Here is a 25,917-nt window from a genome sequence, read left to right as displayed (position 1 = left end):
TGTTGCTAATGTATTTGCTAGCAGGTGTGTTTAAAAGAATCCTATATGTTTCTAATCAGACAGATATACACCTGATCAACACGGCTGCTTCATCACATCTCAATGTCACTGCTGACTGCGTTTCATTAGATTGTCAGTTAGCCCCATCTAGTGGACAGCTAGTAGAAGTACATCACCTCTCACTGGTGTCTTGCTCTTGTTGGACAGGTTTCCACGTGACTCTGATGTATTTTTACACTCTGAAGTTATGAGGGAGTGACGGCGTCCTCAGATCAGATGCACGCAGACACAGGACTGATGAGGAAGACATTAGCAGAGTTTATTCCACACACGCAGGCGTCTACATTGACCTGAAGAGAATTCAACAGGTGAGAATATGATTTTCAAAATGTGGGTTTATACATTTGGGTATAAAAACAACCAAGTAGTTACCTGAGCTAACCACAGAGATATGTTGACTAAAACGTAGTTCATTGATGAGAACCCTTCCAGAGGAATCTGTAGAGGTTTGATCACCAGGATCACTTTGATTAAATGGTTCTGTATCTCTGTTTAAATGGACAGGACTAATGTTTCTTGATGCTGATTCTATATACACATAAAGTATTGTGGAGAATTTCCCTCTGAGTTAAAGAAGGATATAAAAAAGACTTCCTTGTAATGGTGCCAGCTGTTGGCAGCAGTTTGATTGTAATCTGAGATCATCAGTGCTGTGAGGGAGTGTCAAACCCGGATCAACGTGACTGAGGTGCTTTTGTTTATTTGTAATCTTTGAAGAGTAAACACACCAGGAATGATGTACAACCTCTTTGTGGTCTCTTCACATTCACTGCGTGTTTAGGGCCTTTGTCTCTTTACTGATACTGCAGTCAGAGACGCTCCAGTGGATGTTAGCTGGACTTTGTATTTGAAACTGTTTGATGGAGCGTTGAGTTTTCTGACTGGATGTTTGTGATAGCGTGAGATATGTTAGTGGAGGGCTCCGTCTTCTGTTCTCAGCGTCTGAACTGCAGCATCGTAACTTAACGTGACAGCAGCACTGATCCAGGTTCTCTGTAACTGTCCAGGTCTGTTTAAATTGTATTTCCCATCAACCAGTCTCTAAATACAGCCAGAGCCCATTCCCTTTAAACTCTAGTGTTCTTCTTCTCTGTTTATTTACTTTAAAATATAATATTCTCAAAGTATTCCCTGGTGTTTTCTGACAGTTCAAATGTCTTTAAACTAAGTTACACTGAGCGGATCGATACGACAGCACAGGGTCCCTTGATCAGAGCATCTTTAGCAACTAACTACTAAACAGAGATAAGATCCACCAATCAGAATCCAGTATTTAACGTGACCATTCAAAAAGGCCAGTTCTATCATCTGACGGTATGAGCAGAACGTAGATAACTTGCTGTTCTCACTGCAATGTGTGTGAGACACAACTATTAGGCCAAGACGCTGCAGGCGGCTCAGTCGGCTCTGTTGTTGTTTCTGATGTTGGTTTCCAGGGGAATTCCACGGTGATCAGTCCTGTTGTTTATTATCATTTGATGTCTCGTGTTTTTGACAGTTTGACTGATAATGTTTCAGCGTGAATATCAGAAGATGTAGGTCACAAATCATTGTAGAACAATGAGTGTAATCAAAAATGTTCACTCAAACTTCATTACCTTACATTGCATTTAGCTGACGCTTTTATCCAAACCGACTTACAATAAGTGCATTTGACCAGGAAGATACAACCGTGAAGAAAACAGAATCATATAAGTACATCAGGTTTCATAGAGCTTACTTAAACTAGCAATGTCCAACTTGGCCAATCAAAAACAAAAAAATGTATCACCCAAAATGGTTTATCTTGTTTGAAGCTTATGAACTTGTAAGGCCTAAAAAATATTTTGTTTGTAACAAAGCCTTTTGCTAGAACTTTAACCATCCTCTTGTTGCCTTGTCTACTTAATGTTTAATGTTTTTATTCAGATTTTTACTCTGTAGCACTTTGAGTTTTGTTTATTCAAATGAAAAGTGCGATAATAAATAACATTGATTAATTGTGTTATTGGTGTAGGATCCATAGTTACATTTTTGTTGACTTTAACCTGGATAAAATCCTAATAAAAGAACAGATCTGTGTCTTCAGGCGTCAGCAGAGAGGACGGAGATCAGTCCATACTGTGAGTCTGTGGGAAACTCTTCATCACAGCTACACTAGGATGCTAATGAGATCACATCAACTGTCAGAGTGAACATTTGTAAATTAGTGCTGAGCTTTATTTAATTAGATGATCAGTTACCACCATCTAGTGGACAGCTAGTAGAACTACACCCTCTCCTAAATTGACAGTTTTGTTGTGCTTGTTGGACAGGTTTCTTGTGACTCATGTGTTTTGATGCTCTGAAGTTATGAGGGAGTGACGGCGTCCTCAGATCAGATGCAGGCAGAAACGGAACCGATGAGGATGAGATTAGCAGAGTTTCTTCCACAAGGTGTTTCAATCGATCTGAAGGGAATTCAGAAGGTAAGAATATGATTTAAATGCTTTTTGGAAATTGGATAATTGGATAATTGGATAATTCCAGCAAAGAAGTAACCTAACTTGAAAACATGTTTGTGTTTCCTAAAAAAAGGAATCTGTAAATGTTTGATCATCAGGATCACTTGTTCTGTATCACCGTTTAAATATTTCTTGCTGCTTAATATCTATTCTAAAGTATTGTGGAGAATGTTTTTCAAGTAAGACTTCCTTGTAAAGGTGACAGATTGTAATCTGAGTAAGCATCCTTAGTGCTGGGAGGAAATGTAAGAACAGGACTGACGGCTCGGATCAACGGGACTGAGGTGTTTTTATTTCTTTATCTTTGAAGCGTACACACACCAGGCAGGTTATAAAACATCCTTTGTGGTCTCTCCACAGTCACTGTGTGTAGAGGGTCTTTATGTCTTCAATGATACTGCAGTCAGAGACGCTCCAGTGGAGTCTCATGTCAGCTGGACTTTGGATCTGAAATCCTCTCCTCTCCAAGTCAGCTCATTGTGGGTGATCTTCAACACATTGTGACAACCTAACACCTATATGTTCAACATACAGTTTGTCTGGGTGAATCTGGGGGCTGTGCAGCACGTGTTGGGGTCCCTGCATCCTGTCTAGGACTCCAGAATGCCAGGATGTTCAACTGCAGCTGGTTGCATTTTGTAGTTTGTAAATCAGCATGCCTTTCTGGCTATTCTGACCCACAATCCTTTGCAGTGCATACAAAGTGGGTAGTATATCCTAATGTAATGCCTATTGCATGCAAGAGAACAAAATCTTTAACTGCAGTGGCAGAACTTATGAAGAGGAAAAATAAAAAGTATGTCATTTCCTAACCCTAACCCTTACCTCCACAGCAGATATGCCACTCGTCCTTTGACTTCTCTCATTCTTGATATTGCTGATAAACACACTTCATTGTAAATCTCCATAGATAAATACATTGTGTTTGATTTAGTATCAGCTCACACAGACTCCCTTCTTGTTCATTCCCAGATCCAGTGTGTGACAGAGAGGAAGGAGCAGTAATGAGCATGTTGTTGTGTTTGTGTTTAGGAACGACACCACAACAGATCCTCCAGGAATCTACAGAGGACGTTTGAGCCTGCCAACCTGCAAGATGGAAACCACTGATCCAAAGTTAGTATTTATCTTATCAGTATTAACATATTCAAAAGTCTGCATCATTTTCAGCAGAGTTTCAGTGCACGTTTACATTCATCATGTTTTTGTGTTTCTATCAGGATCCCCCCTGAGGGACCAGACTCTCCTGGACCCAGCTGTGTGTCCATGAAGAGTGGAAACTCTATGCCTCGACCTATTACGTGTAAAGATGGAGAGCATGATGATAGTCCAAGGTAAGAATTAAAGCAAAAGTCATTTTTCTTTTTCTCTATTAAAACGCTTCAAATTCAACCTAATTATCAATAAAGTTTTATCTTCTGAACATTCATCAGTGATTGTGTTTCTATCAGGATCCCCCATGAGAGACCAGACTCTCCTGAACCCAGCTGTGTGTCCATGAAGAGTGACTCGTCTACTACGTCTGAAGATGAAGAGCCATTTGATCTAGGGTAAGAATTTAGAGCATAAGTATTTTTTGTCGTGCGCCATTAAATGTTTGAAACTCTATAACTATTTAATTATTTATTTATTAATGTATTATTTATTTATATTGTAGTATTTATCTGTGTATTATTTATTACTATTACATATTTCCTATCTAATATTTTATAATTCCTCCTCATCTGGACTCTTTTATGAATTTTAAATGCATGGGTTTTATTGTTTATTATTATTAATACCATTTTATATCTTTTTTTAAATTTCATATATTTTATCTATTATTATTTATATTGTACATGTCACAGTTCATTCTATGTTTGCACGGTGTATTGCATGTTTTCTTATGTCCTTAGGTTCCAAATGAGGAGGTTATATCTTTTATCTTTTTTATATATTTTTAGTCCCCCGTTTCCTATCTAAACATTGTTTATATTATTTAATTTATATTTGAGTTATTACTTTCCACTTTATTTGAAATGGAAGTTGTAGCCTCCCGCAGGGAAACACCCTGAATTTCGGCCTTGCTCGGTTTGGTTAAGCCTCGCTAGGCCCGGCTCACTTTATGCTGCGTTTCCATTACAGTTTAGGAGCTGGGGCAGTAACTATAGTAACGCAGTGTAGGCGGAGCCGTGACATCATCTTCAATGAGCGCCCGTGAGCACCCCAGAAAAAACAACATCAGCCGTTAGCTGTTAGCCCTCACAGCTCCTCATATCTGTTCAGAAACTAGACAAAAGTGAAACAAGTCCAAACCACAGACTGTCTGTGTCATGGAGAATACAGTCGCTGGTTTATTTATGTCTGTATAGACTGTTGTGAGTGTGGACGGTCGGAGCATATAGCCTATATTGTGTTAGCTTAGCCGATCTCCATTTAGACAACAAATCAAATCAAGTTTTATTTATATAGCACATTTTTAAAGATTTTTGGTGGAGCCAAAGTGCTGTACATATAATAAAAAGACCCTACAGTAGAGACACTTTACTGCAAATACAACAGCACAGATTGTTCAGAATATCAGTGTGAGAAAACGACACCCTCTGTCCTCAGACCCTCTGTCCTTAGACCCTCTGTCCTGAGACCCTCACATCGTACAAGGAAAAACTTCCAGAGAAAGCCCACAGTTTAAAAGGGAACATGGAGAAACCTCAGGGAGAGCAACAGAGGAGGGATCCCTCTCCCAGGACGGACAGACGTGCAATAGATGCCGTGTGTAAATCGAAGAGATAATACATTTTACAGCGTAGGTAGACCAGATGTTAGGAAATGCATGTGTCTGTAATAAGAAGATCACGCATTTTTAAATTCATAGTTTTTACTAACCGGGATTAGTATGTTGTTACTTCGGCATCATTTTGAAACGTGTATTACAATTACATCACGGTCAAATATGTTCATCTTGTTGTAGTTGTAGCCCCCTTGACAGCGATTCTCTCTCTAGTTTAGCACACTCAGCCCGACTCAGCCCTGTTTGTTTGCCTCGATAGAAACACGATTTAGTCGGGCCAGAAAAAAGGTGAAAAAGTAGCCCCAGGCCGGAATTAGGCCGAGTGTAAGCGCAACCAAAAACAGGCCCCGCACGGCTCGGCACGCTTAAAGAGAGCCGCTGCAGTGGAAACTTTTTTTTGACTCCTGATACCTACCTTGAGATTTAGACCTTTTGCCAAGTGAGTTTTTGTGTTGCTGTACAACTTAGCTTTGGCTATTTAACTGCTTTCTATTTTATGAAAGTACGATTTAGTTTTTGTTATTAAAGAACATTCTATTTTTGGACAACTGTCTTCGAGTCCTGCTTTTGGGTCCTGCGTCCTGCGTCCTGTGTCTCGGTTCATAACAGCCATTGGTTGACTTTACGTTAAAATGTTTGTGTGCCTACTAACCCGTGTGTATTTTATATTTTACATTTTACATATTTGTTTTATATTTTAAATATTTCATTATTTGGGTTGATGTGATTTTTATTACCAGAACTTATTTTAAAACAACTTATTTTAAAAGCAGTTTTATGCATTTATTTATCATTTTTTCACACAAATTTTACCTGTATGCCGATTTTAAACAAAGTCGACCTCTGTACTTTTTGCCAGATGTTTTTAACCCACTTACCAGGTCTTTTACCAGATATTGACCGGGAGCACAGGTTTTAACCTCGCCGCATACGCTCTGTGCTTCAGCCGCTGCTCTCTTCTGTCCCTTTTATTGCATTTTCTTTATTTCATTAAAAAAAAATTAACACAGACCAAACTGGGCTTTTATAAACTTTTATTGGTTTTGTTACAGGAGTTATAGCGACAGCAGGAAACAAACTAAGTCGCTGAGAGGCTGAGGCCGGGCCTGTTTGATGTTGTATGACACGCTAAAAAAGTACTCGCTGAGATCTGAAGCTCTGTTTCGTAGTTTAATGAAAAAACTCGGTGATCAGACATACACATTGTTATAATCAAAGCAATTGTAATCTTGCGGTCAACAAAAAAATACAACGGCCCTGTGTCACCCTCTATTCCACACACACACACCTCACACAGGTGAACAGGATTATAATGAGTGCCACCCATACCCATGTGACCCAAGCCAACCAATCAATAGTGATCATGGCTCCTACACACCAGCCTCTAATTATTAGGATAGTATAAATAATGATTACTAACAATTCAAATGGGAGACATGTGACAATTATAACTTGGTAATCAAGTCCGTGCAGTTGCAGTTCATGCATGTGTAGTTTTCCTTCTTCTTTCCTGTGTACGAGTCACAAGTCAGTCAGGCCAAAAGGTACCACCTCCTAGGCTCAGTCAAAGATAATCCTGAGTGTCATTTAAGTCTGTCATTCGAAAAGAGTCAATACTGTGGAAAAGATGTCACTGATGTTCTTCCGTCTCTTCCTGCCGTTTCTGCATCTTCTCCACGATATTCTCGCTTTGATCGCCCCACTCCTCCTTTAACGAGGAGCGCAGCATGTCCTCGTCGTCTTTGACTCTGAGTCCTTCGGCCTTGTTGAGCACGTTGGTCCACTTCATCCTGTTCTCCATTTCTTTGTTTGTAGCGGGGGCCTTTCTGAGCAGCCGTTGAAGGAGAGGACTTTGTAGGGATTTGAGATGAGGCTTCTTCTCATCTTTAAAACTTTTCTTTTTACACTTCTTCTTCGACTCTTGCTGAGAAAACACTCTCTTCGCAAACTTCTTAAACTTGAGATCCTCTCTTGACATTCCAGCTTGTTCCTCCAATCTGCATTCAGGGAAGTCTCTGCTGAACTGCTGTTGCCAAGGTCCATCCAAATTCACAGCTGAGATTCTGTTCACAGATACTTCTGGTTTGTCAAAGTCCATTGCATTTCCACTCACTCCTTCAAGTGGTCCATTCCTGTCCAGCCCAGGATTGCCCTGCTTGCATAGGGTCCGTCCTCCACACTGCGTAGGACTTCCAATGGTTCCAAGGCCTTAGGAACATTGGTTCCTATCAACAGTCCAATCCCTGCATTTATTTCAGGCAAATTAACATCTTCCAGATGAGGCCATCTCTGTAGGTCCGCTTGTCTAGGAATGTTCCCACTGCCGGCGGGTATGCACTCTTGGGTGTAGCTTTGTGGTAGTTCAAAAAAAAGGTCATTTTTTAAGCCAGCCACTTCTAGTCCGAACACAATATGGTATTTACGACCCTCTCTTGGCCCATGGTTCGTAAAATAATCTGGATCTTCTTTCCAGTTAGGCCGAGCTCGTGCATCAGATCCTCTGTACAAAACACTGCTGTACTTCCTGGGTCCAAGGAAGCATAGGTGGGGACAATCTTGCTGCCCTTCGTTGACCTGACTTGCACTGGAACTATGTGAAGTTTACAATTGTCGTCACCAGCCCCTGTAAGGCCACTTGAAACCAGTGCGCTGTCCACTGATAGCTCTGATGTATTCTTGGCTTGAGCAGGATTGTGTCTTGCTTCATTGGAAGGGATGTGAAGTATGGTTGGATGTTTGAAGCCACATTTTGAACAGGAAATTTGTTTATTGCAATTTCTGCTGCCCCACACACAAACAGCCGAGGGCCGAGGGCGTCCAAAAATATTAGTAATTCGAGAGAAGATCGAGTTTTTATCGCTTGAAATAACGAAAAGGAAAAATGACAAGGACATCCCTCTGTTGGAGGGGCAAAGGAGTCTGGTGGGATTCTTTTCGGAGTATTGAAGATCGTTTCCCCGATATCGAAGGTGCCTGCTACAGAACAACAAGGAACGTGCGCGATTTGGACGCGATGAGCCGTGCTAGTGGAGCACGCGCGTGAGCTGCGAGCACCGGAGCCTCGCAGCGGAGAAACGGTGGCTCCGTGGTAAACTGTGGTAACATGAAGAGCCGTTTGGGAGCCGAAAGAGCCGGCGCTTTAAGAGAGCCGAGCCAAATGATCCGGCTCACTAACGTAAAAAGACAGTATCTATAAGGGACGGCTCAAGTCAGAATCCTCTTGTGGCTCCTTTAAGCACTGTTTAATGTCCCTCTGAAAGCTTTCACTGTATTCCAAGATACTGGCAAGCCATTCCTTTTGTTTCTTCAGTTCATCCTCTGGGAGTAAAGGAATCAACATTTCATGTGAGATAATGGCCTTTTCACTCAGTTGAATTAATGTATCTAAATGAGTTTGCACACGTGGGGCATTTCCCCTTTCTCTCGTGTGTCCTTTTATTTCTGGTATGAGTGCTTTTATTTTGTTCACACTGGTTTTACGTTCCCGTTGAAGTTTTTCGATGTGATTTTCCAATGCCTTCGCAGTGAGTTCTCTTTTCCCATGGTCCATTTCAACACCTCCAACGTCAACATTTATTTGACTAATTTCTCCGTTAGATTATTCAAGCTTCCTCAGTGCATTCGTTTGATTGTAACACACTTCAAAGATCGGAAGAAAATTACTTCAAAGCATCACATTTCCACATGTCCACACAGAGGCGCGGGAAGGTATTTTGAGTGGGGGTGCTGAGGTGCTGCACTCCAGTGAACAGTATTACGGGCACTAGAGCACGCACAAAAAAACTCCCCACACGCAAACACACAGTAAACCCGCGACTGTTATAATGAAGGCTCGATAATCAGCTCACGGCATATAGGCAGGGGTAAAGTGCTATTTTTTACGAGTGGGGAGCGGACCTCACCTCCTCTAGGGGGGTCCGGGGGGATGCTCCCCCGGGAAGATTTTTTTTAAATATTGAAGTTAAAAGCATCAATCTGGTGCACTTTGAGAGCAACATTAAGAGATCTATGGATACATCTCTCAACATCCAGATGAAACACAACTGTAAGCAGATGTTATTTTTCTTTATGGATATTTTACAAATCACTCCCCTTTCAAACTGTATTCTTGTTTTACTGTCATATAGTATTTCATAACTGTTTTTCCTTTATTCTCTTATTTTTTTTATAACTATAATGATCATATTAAGGTGTGCCGCGGAAATAATCTTTTGAATAATTTTTGACCAAACCGTTTGAGACCCACTGAGATAACTTAGACTAAAGTTAACTATCTAAACACTCAGAGAGTCCTTTAGCTCACCTGAGCCTCTCAGTCTGAGAGGAGAGCTCTCCTCCAGCTTGTTGTGGAACAAACAGCTCCGTATGTCCGTTAGTGCAGCTAGCTAACCAGATGCTAACAACACGGTCCCTGCTGCTGGAACCGGTCCCTCTCTCTCCCCCTCTCTCACACACACTAAATGCGCTATTTCCGCACACACACAGAGCCGCGAGCTTGAATGACACAAGCACACTTTTATTTCCATGCAACTCTCTGATTGGTCTGGTGTCTTGCCTCTGTTGCATTCACTGAACACGGGAAATTACATTCCTGCCGTCCTTTCTAGTGTCTTGATGAGGTTCACGTAAAGCACGGTTAATGTATTATATTATTGAGGTAGAATTGTCCGGGGCTACAGAAAAAACATTTGGGGCAGGCCAAAATATTATTTTACCAACAATGTGGAATTTATTGGCTACATATTACACAGATTATGCAGAGCGGGAGCAGCAATAACCGTCAAATAATAATTCAGACAGGGGAGCTCCGCACCCCCTACCTGCCGCTATGGGGTGCTGCAGCGCCCTCAGCACCCCCCTTCCCGCGCCCATGTGTCCACATCAACAGAGCAGCGTGACTTCCATGCGACAGAGCGGAGTTATACGGAGACACACAGCGGTGAATATGTGCACATTCAGCGGTAAGGCTTCCAAACTGCAGTCTCTGTTAACAGCCAGTGCTTACCTCCGTGAATTATTTCTATATCTCCATTCTCATCCAATAGATCCTTAATCCATGCGCTGTTTGAAGATGATCGCCTTACGTCTTTGTGCTTGTTGTTTTTTTTTGTTGACAAAATGTAGCGACAGCAGGAAACAAACTAAGTCGCTGAGAGGCTGAGGCCGGGCCTGTTTGCTGTTGTATGACACGCTAAAAAAGACCTCGCTGAGATCTGAAGCTATGTTTCGTAGTTTAATGGCAAACAACTTGGTGATCAGACATATACATTTGTAGGAGCCACATATGAAGCCATTTCTGTGTTTGTTACGATATATGTTTTTTGAGTCACTATAGGTGGTGGGCGTGTCATTGGATTTGTGTGGTGACGTTTGTGGTTATATCCGGTTGCTTGGGAGTGAGCTAGAGAAGGACAATTTTAGTTGACCGCAAGCAAGCACGCGTAAAGGAATATAGGCCTACGCATATGGATAAAGAATGTTTTTGCTTTGGAAATAAAAGGTCAAAAGCATTCTTTTGGAAAGACTGAGTTTTTGCGCGTCCACATTGTTTTTTCTCTTGTTTAGTCCCTCGCGGCACTTTGTTTAAGATTACTGCCGCAATAACATTGTTATAATCAAAGCAATCGTAAATCTTGCGGTCAACAAAAAAGTACAACGGCCCTGTGTCACCCTCTCTTCCACACACACACACACACACACACACACACACACACACACACACACACACACACACACACACACACACACACACACACACACACACACACACACACACACACACACACACACACACACACACACACATCTCACGCAGGTGAACAGGATTATAATGAGTGCCACCCATATCCATGTGACCCAAGCCAACCAATCAATAGTGATCAAACAAATATCTTATATTAAATCATAAAGGATTACTAAACACGTTTCATGGCTCCTACAGGAGTTTTTAAACAGGTTTTTAAACAAAACAGACTTACCCGAGAGCCCGTGGACCACGCTGCGCTCCTAAGGAGCACCACGCGTTCCCCGAAACTCTAACCCTTCCCCTTACCTCTACAGCAGATATCCCACTCGTCCATTGACTTCTCTCATTATTGATATTGCTGATGAACACACTTCATTGTAAATCTCCATAGATAAATACATTGTGTTTGATTTAGTATCAGCTCACACAGACTCCCTTCTTGTTCATTCCCAGATCCAGTGTGTGACAGAGAGGAAGGAGCAGTAATGAGCATGTTGTTGTGTTTGTGTTTAGGAACGACACCACAACAGATCCTCCAGGAATCTACAGAGGACGTTTGAGCCTGCCAACCTGCGAGATGGAAACCACTGATCCAAAGTTATTATTTATCTTATCAGTATTAACATATTCAAAAGTCTGCATCATTTTCAGCAGAGATTCAGTGCATCTTTACATTCATCATGTTTTTGATTCTATCAGGATCCAGCATGAGGGACCAGACTCTCCTGAACCCAGCTGTGTTTCCATGAAGAGTGACCGGTCTATGCCTCACCTTATAATGTTTGGAGAAGGAGAGCATAGCGATGGACCAGGGTATAAATTAAAGTTATTTTTGTTGTTCGCTTTTAAAACTTTATTATTTCTACATCATTCTCAGCTGCATTTTATTTGCTGCACATTGTAAAGGAGTTCTTGAAGCAAAGAACTGAACCATCAGGAGAACACAGCAGAGCTTCAAACTGATGTCAGACACTGAAGATTTATTACACTTCTGACAGTCTGACACAATCACCACATTCAAAACTGTCCTGTTCGGATCAGCCTACTCACTTTAGTCCTCCGGTTTGTTTATCAAAGCTACTTCCTGTCCCCCGTCTGCCTTTCATTGATGTGCACCCAGCCTGAATTTTATATGTAGCTGTTTTTACTTGTTGAGTGTTTCTTTTATGCATTGTAAGGTGTTCTTGGGTATCTTGAAAGGCTCCTCAAAATATAAAAAATGTATTATTATTATTATTATTTATTAGTCAGATGTTTACTCTCTGACTCATGGCATATATTGAGTCCTATCAGTGTCTGAAGAAGAGAATGTTTACAACCTTTCTTTCTGCATATTAAGAAGTAAGAAAGGGGTCATCTCTTAACACAGCTGATGAAGAGAGCCTCAGGAAACAGTCACCAGCAGATCTTCATACAATAGGGCGCCCAAACCCCAAGGCCCAATAACTGCTGACTGTGCAGACAATCAAGTTTAATCATTCTCTATTACTCTTTTATCAGTGATTGTGTTTCTATAAGGATCCACCATCTGAGACCAGTCCACCGCACACTATATTATTCGTAAATGGTATTATACTTAGAAAAATGTAATGACCATGGACATCGTTTTTTAAGCTGTATGTCCGGTTTGAAGGAGGATCTTCTAACACAGCACATAACTCTTAGTTTCTGTATTTGTTTTAAAATCCTCCTCTTCGCTCCACAGAGCTCATCAGCAGAGATCAGAGAGTCCTGGTGGTCAGTCTGCCCAGCAGCATCAAACTCACCTGGACTCCATATTTATGGTGAGTGTGTGGCTCCCTCCAGTTAAAAACACAAGGAACAATATCTTGAGTAAATACCTGTTTAATCCAGACCGCACCAACCCGTGAGAGCTGGGGTTAGAAGGAGTGAAATAAAAATAAAGAATAAATGAAATGCATGTTTTTCAATAACCTATTCAATCTCTAAAAGCTGTTCAATAGAGAGAGCTGACACATGTATACTATTAGTACGCTAACGCACGGACACACACACCCTTCACAGCTTAACCCAACCCGGTATCACGGCAAGACGTGAACATGTCACGTTGGTCCACGCTGGGCGACGTCAGGAGGACACGGTTTCACCCCCTCAAAACGGCACACAGTTACACGGTATTGTTAACATGGCCCACCATTGGAGAAATACCGGATGTTGACGAGCAAGCCTCTATCACGACTTTTGGTTCACTTTAACACAACTCTTTGTGGAGAATACGAAGATTTGTTCAGGTCTCGCCAGGGAAATGTATATATACTACGTATGTTACTAAAGAGGTTTTAGATTGGCCAGTGTCCATGTGAAGTTATCGTCATCTCTCGGTGTGAAAACAGTATTTCCGGTGTCGGCGTTTCTATAGTAACGTGGTTGTTAGGGACGCAGCTCTCGCTGCATACACCCGGAAATGAGTAATCTCGTCACTGTCGATTGATTTCACAGTGATATCTGCAGTACTCATCAACTAAAGAACACCAGTTTGTCCTTGTTCATTACACAACATTCATCGGTTTGAATTGGTTGCAATGCTCTTGTGTTTTTCCCTTTCAATTCTGAGAGACACATTTCTTTTTTCAGCGTTTTGGAAAGCCGGAAACATCTAATTACTTACCCATAATCCTCAGCTATCATTGAAGCCCGGTAATTGGATGTTTTAGCCGCAATGCACGTTGGGATATGGTGTTTATTAAATGTGAAATCCGAAAACATTTAATAATAATAAATACTTTATTCCGCGTGTGCTTGCTTTTCTCTTTGAAAGTCATCACATAACGGCATTGTAATACACAGTTCGGCTGCATTACATATTACACATCTGCCGTAGTTCTCTATTTATAGAGCCCTGATGAGAAGACTTCTAGAAAAACTGGAAGAACTGCCACCAAAACTGAATACGTGACGTGGATCATAAATATATCAGCAAATAAACAACATCTTACATTTCTCTTCACACAATGTGAGTCTCCTTCTTAAACAACAGTCCATTTCATCTTCATCCCATGCAGTTTGGCTTCAGGGCAAATTATTCAACCGAAACAGCCAACTGCTTTTTTATAGAAAAGGTCAAAGTAATGGTTGACAAAGGAGGTGTTGTTGGTGCAGTATTTCTGGATCTACGCAAAGCCTTTGATACAGTCAACCATAAGGTCCTTCTGTCCAAACTGTCTGCTTTTAACTGCTCTCCATTAACACTCAGTTGGATTTAATCATACCTCACTGGTAGGCGTCAGCATGTTATCGTCAATAATCGACTCTCTCCAGCTCTAGACTTAAGCACCGGAGTACCACAAGGTTCAATACTTGGTCCACTTCTTTTTTCCCTATTAAGGACCTGCCATCTGTCTGTCCTGGTGTGGAAACACAGCTATATGCCGATGACACTGTGATATCTGTGCATGCCAACACAAAGCAAAAGGCTGCTGATAAACTGACCTCAGCTTTAGTGCTGATCACTAGCTGGCTACACCGCTCCTGTCTTCAGCTTAATGTCAACAAAACAGTTGGAATGTTTTTCACAAAAAGAAAATGCAATATTGTGCCAAATATAAACATCTCAGGTGAACATATTAACATTGTGCCTCAGGTTAAGTACCTTGGAATCATTATTGACTCTAATTTAACATTCAAAACACAAGTCAAAAAAGTGACCCAAAGAGTCAAGTTTAGCCGAGCACATTTTAAATACATAAGAAACACAATGACATTGAATTCTGCCAAATTATACACGAATGCCATGATCATCTCACATCTTACATACTGTCTCACAAGCTGGGGGCAAACTAACAGCTCCACACTGAAGCCACTAGCAACCCTGTACAAACAAGCCCTCAAAGTACTGGACCAGAAACCTAACCGCTCCCATCACTGTACCATCCTCAACAAGCATAACATCCTGAGTTGGGAAGATTTAATAAAGTATAGGAACATCGTTCAGGTTTACAAAGTCCTGCACAATACACCCCCTCCACCTCTTAACTCATTGGTTACTCAACGTAACAACACCAGACTGACCACTAGAAGCTCCACACGTGGCGACCTATCAGAGTGCTTTTGGTCAGTCATCATTCTCGGTCACAGCAATACAAAACTGGAATTCTCTACCCACTCAAATCAAAGACATACATACACATACCACCTTCACAGCTCACTTAAAAACATGGTTCACTGAGAACTACACCTGCACACACTAGTCTGTGTTGAGTATGGCGTGAGTGTTGCATGTTGTGTTACATGTTGTGTTACATGTTGTGATCATGGATGTTGCCCCTCGTTTCTGTTATGTGCTATATGTCACATGTACTGTATGTAGTAACGTGTGTTATTTATTGTTCTCTTTTATCCTCACACCGGTATCTATTTAACTTTCCTCCTTTTTATTTTAATATATTTAATATATTTTCTTATAACTAATGCTGTTGATATATTGTAAATTTAAGGGTGTCTATTACCATCTGGCCGGGGACAACAGCTGGAAATTAGCCATGTCGGATAAAGCTGCACCATTTACTGTTTTTGTGACAGTTCATCGATGGGGACTGTCCACTATGAATGAATAAACTAAACTAAACAATACGTCTCCTGGCAGTATCAACACTAATTCGGCTGAATTTCATCTTTGATCAAATCGGTAGATAGGCTTTTAAAAACCCTTATCAGCACACCTCTTTGGATACCAAAACGAAACAAATATGGTGTTGTTTTGCATCACTGTACAAAGCTGATATAATGGGAGTTATTCATTTTAAAGAATGTAAATACTGAGTTGAGAGAATAGTCAGGGGTTTTAGGTGATGCAATCAGAATTGCAATATCTAAACGTTAAAAGACAAAAAATAATTAAAACTGCGGTCACAGAAGTGCGCGCAGTGATGAGTGGGCCCTCGCGTCCGTACGCCTGTCGGGGAGGGCCGGCGGTCGTCCCGGCGTCAAGCAGACGCGCGCGAGTCCTCGGAAATTAGTCGTTTGTCATTTATCTAATTTTCGCGTCCCAGACTCCCAGGTCCTCCGGCAGCGGCCCGGAAACGGATGTCGGCGCGCCGTCTCGAAGGAAAACTAATTTCTCTAAAGGGTCGTCGAGGATCGATTATCGAGGAGGCTGTCTGGAGGAGATATAACTGAGGGTACACTGATTTAGAGGAGAGAGGAGAGAGGAGAGAGGAGAGAGGAGTCTCTCTGGAGGAGCTATAACCGAGGGTACACTGATTGAGAGGAGGGAGGAGTCTCTCTGGAGGAGCTATAACCGAGGGTACACTGATTGAGAGGAGGGAGGAGAGAGGAGAGAGGAGAGAGGAGTCTCTCTGGAGGAGCTATAACCGAGGGTACACTGAAGTATTCTCCGGAGACGATTTCAGCCAACAGTGATGTTTAAAAGAGGCGTGACTCATGGCTGCACTTATGTCAACGAAGCACAGCTCTGCAAACTGTTCCCGTTGTGATTATAAGTTATTTGAGATGATCAAATGTGCATCAGACTTTCTGCCCTTTACCGTTTGTTTACTCACTAATCACGTCTCCCCTGGATGGTAGGCTATTTCTTTTTTAATACAAGCGCTTTCATTGTGACGCGATGTTTACAGTGAGAACAGCTGCTGAGGTCAGTGCAGAAGGCAGAACAGTGTGTATAATATATATTGCTCAATAATATACAGTATGTAACAGGCCTACATTTCACACTTTATTTGTTTGCTTTAGGAGATATTTACAAATAAACAGTAGATATTTTTCATGAAACCATATAGTGCTTCAAATGATAAAATATACAAGGGCTGTAGCCTGATATTTATTACATGCTTTATATGTGTGTGTTGTGGAGTGTATACGCTGCCAGCAAAAGGCGTTGTTGGACTAACTGTGTGTGTGTGTGTGTGTGTGTGTGTGTGTGTGTGTGTGTGTGTGTGTGTGTGTGTGTGTGTGTGTGTGTGTGTGTGTGTGTGTGTGTGTGTGTGTGTGTGTGTGTGTGTGTGTGTGTGTGTGTGTGTGTGTGTGTGTGTGTGTGTGTGTCAGGCAGACAGACAGACAGACAGACAGACAGACAGACAGACAGACAGACAGACAGACAGGTCTCAGTAGCTTATCTGACATATAAAAGGTCAAAAATTGTACATTCTCCGTTAGCCTACGAGCTCCCATTCCGAGCGAAGGACTATTCCTTCGCAATGTATTATCATATTGGATATGCGCTTAAGTTGTCCTGGATTGGAATATTTTCGATCTTTTTCCTATGAGTAATTAAAATGCTCATCGCGTCCAAATTGCGCACGTTCCGTGTTGTCCTGTAGCAGGCAACACCCATATCGGGGAAACGATCTTCAATACTCCGAAAAGAATCCCACCAGACTCCTTTGCCCCTCCAACAGAGGGATGTCCTTGTCCTTTTTCCTTTTCGATATTTCAAGCGATAAAAACTCGATCTTCTCTCAAATTATTAATATTTTTGGACGCCCTCGGCTCGAGTTCAGGGCGTCCCGAGCTGAATAAGGGCGTCAAATGACGGCAAGAGGCCCCCTGGCGGAAACGCTGACTCAGGGTCATCCCAAAGGACTTGTTAGAAGTTGCCAGCACATGGATCCAGTGAGGGGACATGTCAAGGCTAAAGCTTTAAAATGCATGAAAAACGCACATCTTTGAAACGACATCTTTGAAACAACATCTTTGAAACAACTTTCTGGGGGGCGGGGCTAATGGAAGGCAATTTGAAATATGTCCAGATTCATAAGAGCAATGTATATACAGCGTTTCGTGAATATCGGTAAAACTGTATGCGAGTAGTTTGGACGAATTTGTGAAATGTAAATCGTCAAAAAATGGTGTATTCGCTGTTAGCTTACGACCTCCACGATTGAGCTATCAAAAATTAGCTTCACAATTTAGCATCACATTGGATATGGGCTGAACTTGTCCTCGATTGGAATTTTTTCGATCATTTCCCTAGGAGGAATTTGCGAAAATGTGCTTAAAATGCATGAAAAACGCACATTTTTTAAACTGGATAACTTTCTCGGGGGTGGGGCTAATGAAAAGCAAATTTGAAATATGTTTGCAATCATAGTAGTAATGTGTATACAGCGTTTCGTCAATATCGGAAAAACTATATGCGAGTAGTTTGGAGTAATTTGCGAAATGTAAACTTTCAAAAATTGTGTATTCACTGTTAGCTTACGACCTCCCTGATTGAGCTATCAAACATTTTCTTCGCAATTTAGCATCACATTGGATATGGGCTGAACTTGTCCTGGATTGGAATTTTTCCGATCATTTCCCTAGGAGGAGTTTGCAAGAAAGTGCTTAAAATGCATGAAAAAACGCACATTTTTGAAATTGGCCGACTTTGTGGGGGGGCGAGGCTAATGAAAAACAATTTGAAATATGTGTGCAATCATAATAGCAATGTGTATACAGCGTTTCGTGAATATCGGAAACACTATATGCGAGTAGTTTGGAGTAATTTGCGACATGTCAATTGTCAAACATGTTGTATTCGCTGTTTACTTAGGACCTCCCTGATTGAGTTATCAAACATTTCCTTCGCAATTTAGCATCACATTGGATATGGGCTGAACTTGTCCTGGATTGGAATTTTTCCGATCATTCCCCTAGGAGGAGTTTGCAAGAATGCCCTTAAAATGCATGAAAAACTTTCAGGGGGGAGGGGCTAATGGAAGCTAATTAGAAATATGTCCGCAATTCCATTAGGAATGTCTATGCCAAAATTCGTGAAGTTCTGAGAAACTATATTTGACTACCACACAATAGCTTTATTTTTTGACTACCACACAATAGCTTTATTTTTATTTGTTTTTTTTCTTACATTCTCAAAAAGGTTGTGAGCTGTCACATGTGTGTCCCAAGTTTTGCGTCCGAAGCTCATTTTATGCTATCGCGATTCAAAAAATGTTTATAGGCCACACCCATATTCTGCATTTGTTGCTAAATGTGTCCATCTGTTCTTGAGTTATAAATTGGTGGTGTTTTTGGCGCCCCCTATAGTCCAAAATGAAAATACTTTGGTGTGCGTATTTCCCAAGACAGACTGAACCTATCCACTAAAATCTGTGATATATGGATATATTGTTGATGAGTTATGAGCATTTCTTTCTAAGCCCCGCCTTTTTGCGAGTACGTTTTGATTGACGGCGGAAATATTTATGGTGCTAACATGCTCATTTTCTACGGTAATGTGTCTGAGCCTCCACCGAGGCTGTCTACGAAGTTTGGTGTTGAAAAACTGAAAATTGAAATTTAAGTTAACATTTCACTGTTTTAGAGAATTATGCTAATTAAAATAAATAAAAGTGAACAACAGGTTCCTCACACTTCGTGCTAGGACGCCGTTGGGTCCTAGCGCTCCGTGCTCGGGCCCTAATAATTGTTCTCCCTATTTTAGAATCATATTCAGGCATTTTCTATCATTCAATTGTATTAATTGGTTATGAACAGTGAAGCATCAAGTCACACCTCGGTGATGGATACCAAATGGTCAAAGTTCCTTTCTCGCGTTACAACGTACTCAGCATTTATCTCCTATTTAGAGGAAGTTAGCCGTTACTCTGAGGGGTCGGGGCCGTCTCCATGTCTGATTCACGCTACATTTTATTCTGTTCCAGCTGCTGGAGGACCACATCGTCACTTTTGTGAAGAACGAGCTGAAGAAGATCCAGACAGTCCTGACTTCAGATTACCCAGAATGCTTAGAGAGTCAGAGTAAGGATGAGGAGGTGTTGGATGGTGAGGATGAAGAGCAGAGGAGCAGCAGAGAGGCATTTCTGAACATCTCACTGCACTTCCTGAGGAGCATGAAGGAGGAGGAGCTGGCTGACCGGCTGCAGAGCAGTAAGAGGGTTCAACACATTGAACATGATGGAGAAGAGATGGAGGAAAGATGGGAGGAGTTTCACTTTATAAAACTTTGTCTTGTTAATCAGTGCCTACGCATATTGGTTACTACTGGTACTAAGACATTAGTTAAAGATGTAACAATAAAGAGAACAAAACATTGCACTGTAAATATTTTTTTTACATTACAAATAAACAAGCTAAACAGTTAACTACGATGATATAAAACTTGTGAACGTTAACTTTCACCATTAATCGGGTAACCTTAGCGCGTTAACAGTAACACAAATGAATCACTTTACCAAATGTTATGTATTTTGTTGAAGCTGACTGACATCCTACTTACCTTATAATCACATTTCTTGTTTGTCCATTCAGGAACTGCTACTGCAGTCTGCAGACATAAACTCAAATCCACCCTGAAGGAGAGGTTCCAGTGTGTGTTTGAGGGCATTGCTAAAGCAGGAAACCCAACCCTTCTGAACCAGATATACACAGAGCTCTACATCACAGAGGGGGGGGCTGCAGAGGTCAATGATGAACATGAGGTCAGACAGATTGAAACAGCATCCAGGAAACCACACAAACCAGAAACAACCATCAGACAAGAAAACCTCTTTAAAGCCTCACCTGGAAGAGATGCACCAATCAGAGCAGTGCTGACAAAGGGCGTGGCTGGCATTGGGAAAACAGTCTTAACACAGAAGTTCACTCTGGACTGGGCTGAAGGCAAAGCCAACCAGGACATCCAGTTCATATTTCCATTCACCTTCAGAGAGCTGAATGTGGTGAGAGAGAACAAGTACAGCTTGGTGGAACTTGTTCATCACTTCTTCTCTGAAACCAGAGACGCAGGAATCTGCAGCTTTGATCAGTTCCCGGTTGTGTTCATCTTTGACGGTCTGGATGAGAGTCGACTTCCTCTGGACTTCCTCAACACTGAGATCCTGACTGATGTCACAGAGTCCACCTCAGTGGATGTGCTGCTGACAAACATCATCAGGGGGAAGCTGCTTCCCTCTGCTCGCCTCTGGATAACCACACGACCTGCAGCAGCCAATCAGATCCCTCCTGAGTGTGTGGACATGGTGACAGAGGTCCGAGGGTTCACTGACCCACAGAAGGAGGAGTACTTCAGGAAGAGATTCAGAGATCAGGAGCAGGCCGGCACCATCATCTCCCACATCAAGACCTCACGAAGCCTCCACATCATGTGCCACATCCCAGTCTTCTGCTGGATCTCTGCTTCAGTTCTGGAGGAGGTGTTGAAAACCAGAGAGGGGGGAGAGCTGCCCAAGACCCTGACTGAGATGTACATCCACTTCCTGGTGGTTCAGTCCAAAGTGAAGAACATCAAGTATGATGGAGGAGCTGAGACAGATCCACACTGGAGTCCAAAGAGCAAGAAGATGATGGAGTCTCTGGGGAAACTGGCTTTTGAGCAGCTGCAGAAAGGCAACCTGATCTTCTATGAGTCCGACCTGACAGAGTGTGGCATCGATATCAGAGCAGCCTCAGTGTACTCAGGAGTGTTCACACAGGTCTTTAGAGAGGAGAGAGGACTGTACCAGGACCAGGTGTTCTGCTTCGTCCATCTGAGCGTTCAGGAGTTTCTGGCTGCTCTTCATGTCCATCTGACCTTCATCAAGTCTGGAGTCAACCTGCTGGCAGAAGAACCAACAACCTCCTGGTGGCTTAAAGTCGAACCTAAACTGACACATCTCTACCGGAGTGCTGTGTACCAGGCCTTACAGAGTCCCAACGGACACCTGGACTTGTTCCTCCGCTTCCTCCTGGGTCTTTCTCTGCAGACCAATCAGAAACTCCTACGAGGCCTGCTGACACAGACAGGAAGTGGCTCAGAGACCAATCAGGAAACAGTCCAGTACATCAAGAAGAAGATGGATGAGGATCTGTCTCCAGAGAGAAGCATCAACCTGTTCCACTGTCTGAATGAACTGAATGATGGTTCTCTAGTGGAGCAGATCCAACAGTCCCTGAGTTCAGGAAGTCTCTCCACAGATAATCTGTCTCCTGCTCAGTGGTCAGCTCTGGTCTTCATCTTACTGTCATCAGGAGAAGATCTGGACGTGTTTGTCCTGAAGAGATACTCTGCTTCAGAGGAGGCTCTTCTGAGGCTGCTGCCAGTGGTCAAAGCCTCCAGGAAAGCTGTGTAAGTGGAAGGATGAAAGGAATACAAACATTATCCAACTTGTTTATATGTCATAGATGAGAAATAATACTTAATTTATTTTATTTATTTAAATCTTCAGGCTGAGTGGCTGTAACCTGTCAGAGAGAAGCTGTGCAGCTCTGTCCTCAGTCCTCAGCTCCCAGTCCTCTAGTCTGAGAGATCTGGACCTGAGGAACAACGACCTGCAGGATTCAGGAGTGAAGAACCTGTGTGCTGGACTGGAGAGTCCACACTGTGAACTGGAAACTCTCAGGTCAGGATTCTGCAATTCATTTTAAGTTTACCCCTTACGATTTCATTGGCTTCATATATTTAATTATAAAAATGACTTATTAAAGAGACTCTTTGGACTAAGGGGAACAATATTCAATGGTTTTTGTGTTTTCACGACTCGAAACTTTCAGGTTAGATGAGAAGATTATTCATTTTTTAAACAGTAATTATTAATGCTGTTCTTAACTATTTATTTAAATGATGACGCCCCAATGGGACTGTATAAAGTTTTAATTTTACACGATTTATTCCATATCACTCTGAAAAGCATATTTAAATAGTGTGTGTTGGACTGGATTGGTAACACTTTATACCAGGGGTGGGGAACCTCCGGCCTCCGGGCCGTATACGGCCCGCGAGACCATTTGGTACGGCCCTCGAGGTAATTTATAAACACACGCAAAAAAGAAAAAAATTCAAGAAATCTAGACCGCAAAATAATTAAACAGACTTTTTTTTTTTTCCTGGCCAAGGTCAGGGTCCTTGAACACAACACGAGCCTAACGTGTCATCACGTGGTATATATGTCTCGTCTGACAGGAGTGTAGTTCTAACGGAGAGCACCAGAACGCGGCTCCGGGTCGGGACTTCACAAATTACAGTACCCATAAGGAGCCGTACACATGCCGCAGTTTGTGCGTGGCTGTGTCTTTAGTTGAAAGCCCAGTGGCGATCTGTTCATCTGTCATACTGATCATACAGTCAATAGCTTTGTTGTTATTAGCATCTGGTTAGCTAGCTATGGTAACGAATATAAGAAGCTTTTTCTCCAACCAGTGAGGTAAAGGCACATCTTTATATGATCATTATAGTTATAGAAAAATAAGAGAATAAAGTAAACAGGTATACAATACTAATATTACAGTAAAAAAAAGTTGTTATTAATAAACAAGAATAAAGTTTAAAAGGGAAGTGATTTGTAAAATATCCATAAAGAAAAAAATCTGCTTCCAGTTCTGTTTCATCTGGGTGTTGAGAGATGTATCCATAGATCTCTTCATGTTGCTCTCAAAGTGCACCAGATTGATGCTTTTAACTTCAACATTTAAAAAAAGTCTTCCTGGTGGTGCATGCCCCCAAACCCCACTAGATGAGGTTAGATCCGCCCCCCCCCCCCCCCCCCCCCCACTTAAATCATGTCCACATGGATATGAAACTAAATACATTTGCACACATCTTGTGTCGATATCTTTCTGTTTCGGTGGTCATGCCACGGTGCATGAATGCGCGGGTCATGGTCAAATATCTGGATTAAGAGGTTGCTTTTTCTTTACACAGCATGAAAGAAACGCGAAATGAATGGGCTGTGATTTGAGTTTTTTAAGCAGACGTTGAGTTCAATCATTTGTACGGCCCTCGAAGGATGTTGTAAAAATTGAAATATACCATCAGTAAAAGGTGTGTGTGTGTGTGTGTGTGTGTGTGTGTGTGTGTGTGTGTGTGTGTGTGTGTGTGTGTGTGTGTGTGTGTGTGTGTGTGTGTGTGTGTGTGTGTGTGTGTGTGTGTGTGTGTGTGTGTGTGTGTGTGTGTGTGTGTGTGTGTGTGTGTGTGTGTGTGTGTGTGTGTGTGTGTGTGTGTGTGTGTGTGTGTGTGTGTGTAGGCTCTCAGGTTGTCTGGTCACAAACATAGGCTTTGCTTCTCTGGCCTCGGCTCTGGTCTCCAACCCCTCCCATCTGAGAGAGCTGGACCTGAGCTACAATCATCCAGGAGACTATGGAGTGAAGATGCTGTCTCTTCAACTGGAGGATCCAAAGTGCAGACTGGAGACTCTCAGGTACGGACAAACCTCACTCGCTATCTTAATTTTCTACTTTGGTCCTGATTGTTAAATCTCAACAATTCCTGAATATTTTGGGATACATTTAAGCTCAGACATGAATCATAATTAGATTCATTTATAGAGATCTGTTTACTTTCATGATATCATCACCAGAAGGTTTAAACCTGTGTAGTTTAGGGAAAAACAACGTTTGATCAAATGTGCAATACACTTGAGAACAGCTGTTCCTCAACCTATAAGATGCAATAATGTAGATTCAAACTAGAGACCATCTCGCTGGAACCCTCAATAAGAGGGGGGCCAATGGCCCTTTCAACCTCCTTGCTCCGATTCAACCCATCTTCACATTAATTTAGACTTTTCAATAATAACATTAAACACCCTTTGTGCCAAGAGAAACACCTTCTAGGTTGTTGTATTCTCTGGTAACTAAAATGATGCCTTAATATGAAGTTTGAAATGTTGACAGTCCTTTAACTGATGTGTGAAGTGTCCTTGATCATTCAGACTGTTTCTTCCTCCAGGACCGACCATTGTGGAGCGCACAGGTTAAAACCTGATGTGAGGAAATGTAAGTGTGGATTTAGGTTGACTTATGATGACACAACAGTCAGTTGAGATATGTATTCATTATCACATTACTGACAAGATCATATATATTATCACATTTATACAAATACATATAATAAACAGCACCTGTACAAACACAAAGAAAAAAGCCTTCTCATGTGTTTTAGGATAAACAGATGATGTGTTTTTCTTTCATCAGATTCCTGTGAACTCACACTGGACCCAAACACAGCATACAGAATTCTCAAACTGTCTGACAACAAGAGGAAGGTGACACGCGTGAAAAAGAAGCAGAAATATCCTGATCATCCAGAGAGGTTTGACTCCTGTCCTCAGCTGATGTGTAGAGAAGCTCTGACTGGTCTCTGTTACTGGGAGGTCGAGTGGAGAGGAGGGGTTCATATATCAGTGACTTACAGAGGAATCAGCAGGAAAGGAGAGAGAGAGGACTGTTGGTTTGGAAGGAATGATCAGTCCTGGAGTCTCAAGTGCTCTGATGTTGGTCACTCTGTCTGGCACAATAACACAGAAACACACACGTCCTCCTCCTCCTCCTCCTCCCCCTCCTCCTCCTCCTCCCCCTCCTCCTCCTCCCCCTCCTCCTCCTCCTCTGGTAGAGTAGCAGTGTATCTGGATCATCCTGCTGGCTCTCTCTCCTTCTACAGAGTCTCCTCTGACACACTGATCCACCTCCACACCTTCAGAACCACATTCACTGAACCTCTCTATGCTGGGTTTGGGTTCTGGTCACATGACTCCTCAGTGTCTCTGTGTTCTCTGTAGGAGGAGACCACTTCCTGTCCTGTTGTAATGTCTCTGGTCTCGGGGGACATTACATGAGTGTAGCAAGAGATATCTTCTAGTCATGTGGTTAAAATGTTGGTAGTGACGCGGCTACACTTTGGCTGTGCCTTTACAGGAAAAGCAGCATTTAGTTATAATGTATGTATATATCTGCAAAAATTGCCTTGTTGATATGTGCTGTATAGATACACTTTCTTTTACTGGCAGAAATATTTATTTTCTTTGTAAAATGGTGAAATCATGTTCCCTGGGCTGAACTTGTTGTGTACAAACTGCTGTGACGTATATGCAGTTTAATAAAGCTTTCTTTAGAGCAGCATCTAATAGCTCCAAATACTCTCTGTAATAATCGTTATTAAGTTCAATAAAGGTTTGCAAACTAAATAA

The 25,917-nt window shown here is 41.9% G+C and overlaps 1 protein-coding gene across 3 annotated transcripts; it reads left to right on the top strand.

The window, feature by feature from the left end:
* The first annotated feature begins 269 nt into the window (after window positions 1-269).
* LOC307029861 (NLR family CARD domain-containing protein 3-like) lies at window positions 270-25,917 on the top strand. Of its 3 annotated transcripts, none has more exons than XM_079665948.1 (11): window positions 270-368; window positions 2,355-2,507; window positions 3,576-3,659; window positions 3,764-3,877; window positions 12,765-12,843; window positions 19,681-19,906; window positions 20,288-22,082; window positions 22,183-22,356; window positions 23,977-24,150; window positions 24,681-24,727; window positions 24,926-25,917. In XM_079665948.1, exons 3-11 carry the CDS (start codon window positions 3,640-3,642, stop codon window positions 25,507-25,509), a joined length of 3,213 nt encoding a protein of 1,070 aa, XP_079522074.1. In that variant the 5' UTR covers window positions 270-368; window positions 2,355-2,507; window positions 3,576-3,639; the 3' UTR covers window positions 25,510-25,917. The 3 variants fall into 3 exon arrangements, with proteins under 3 accessions (XP_079522074.1, XP_079522075.1, XP_079522076.1); XM_079665949.1 differs by lacking the exon at window positions 270-368 and adding an exon at window positions 2,055-2,162; XM_079665950.1 differs by lacking the exons at window positions 270-368; window positions 2,355-2,507; window positions 3,576-3,659; window positions 3,764-3,877 and adding an exon at window positions 11,779-11,872.

Source organism: Notothenia rossii (assembly GCF_949606895.1).
Source record: "Notothenia rossii genome assembly, chromosome: 2".
Lineage (NCBI taxonomy): Eukaryota > Metazoa > Chordata > Actinopteri > Perciformes > Nototheniidae > Notothenia > Notothenia rossii.
The sequence above is the reverse complement of the archived record's forward strand: the minus strand, read 5'-3'. Positions and strand labels throughout refer to the sequence as shown.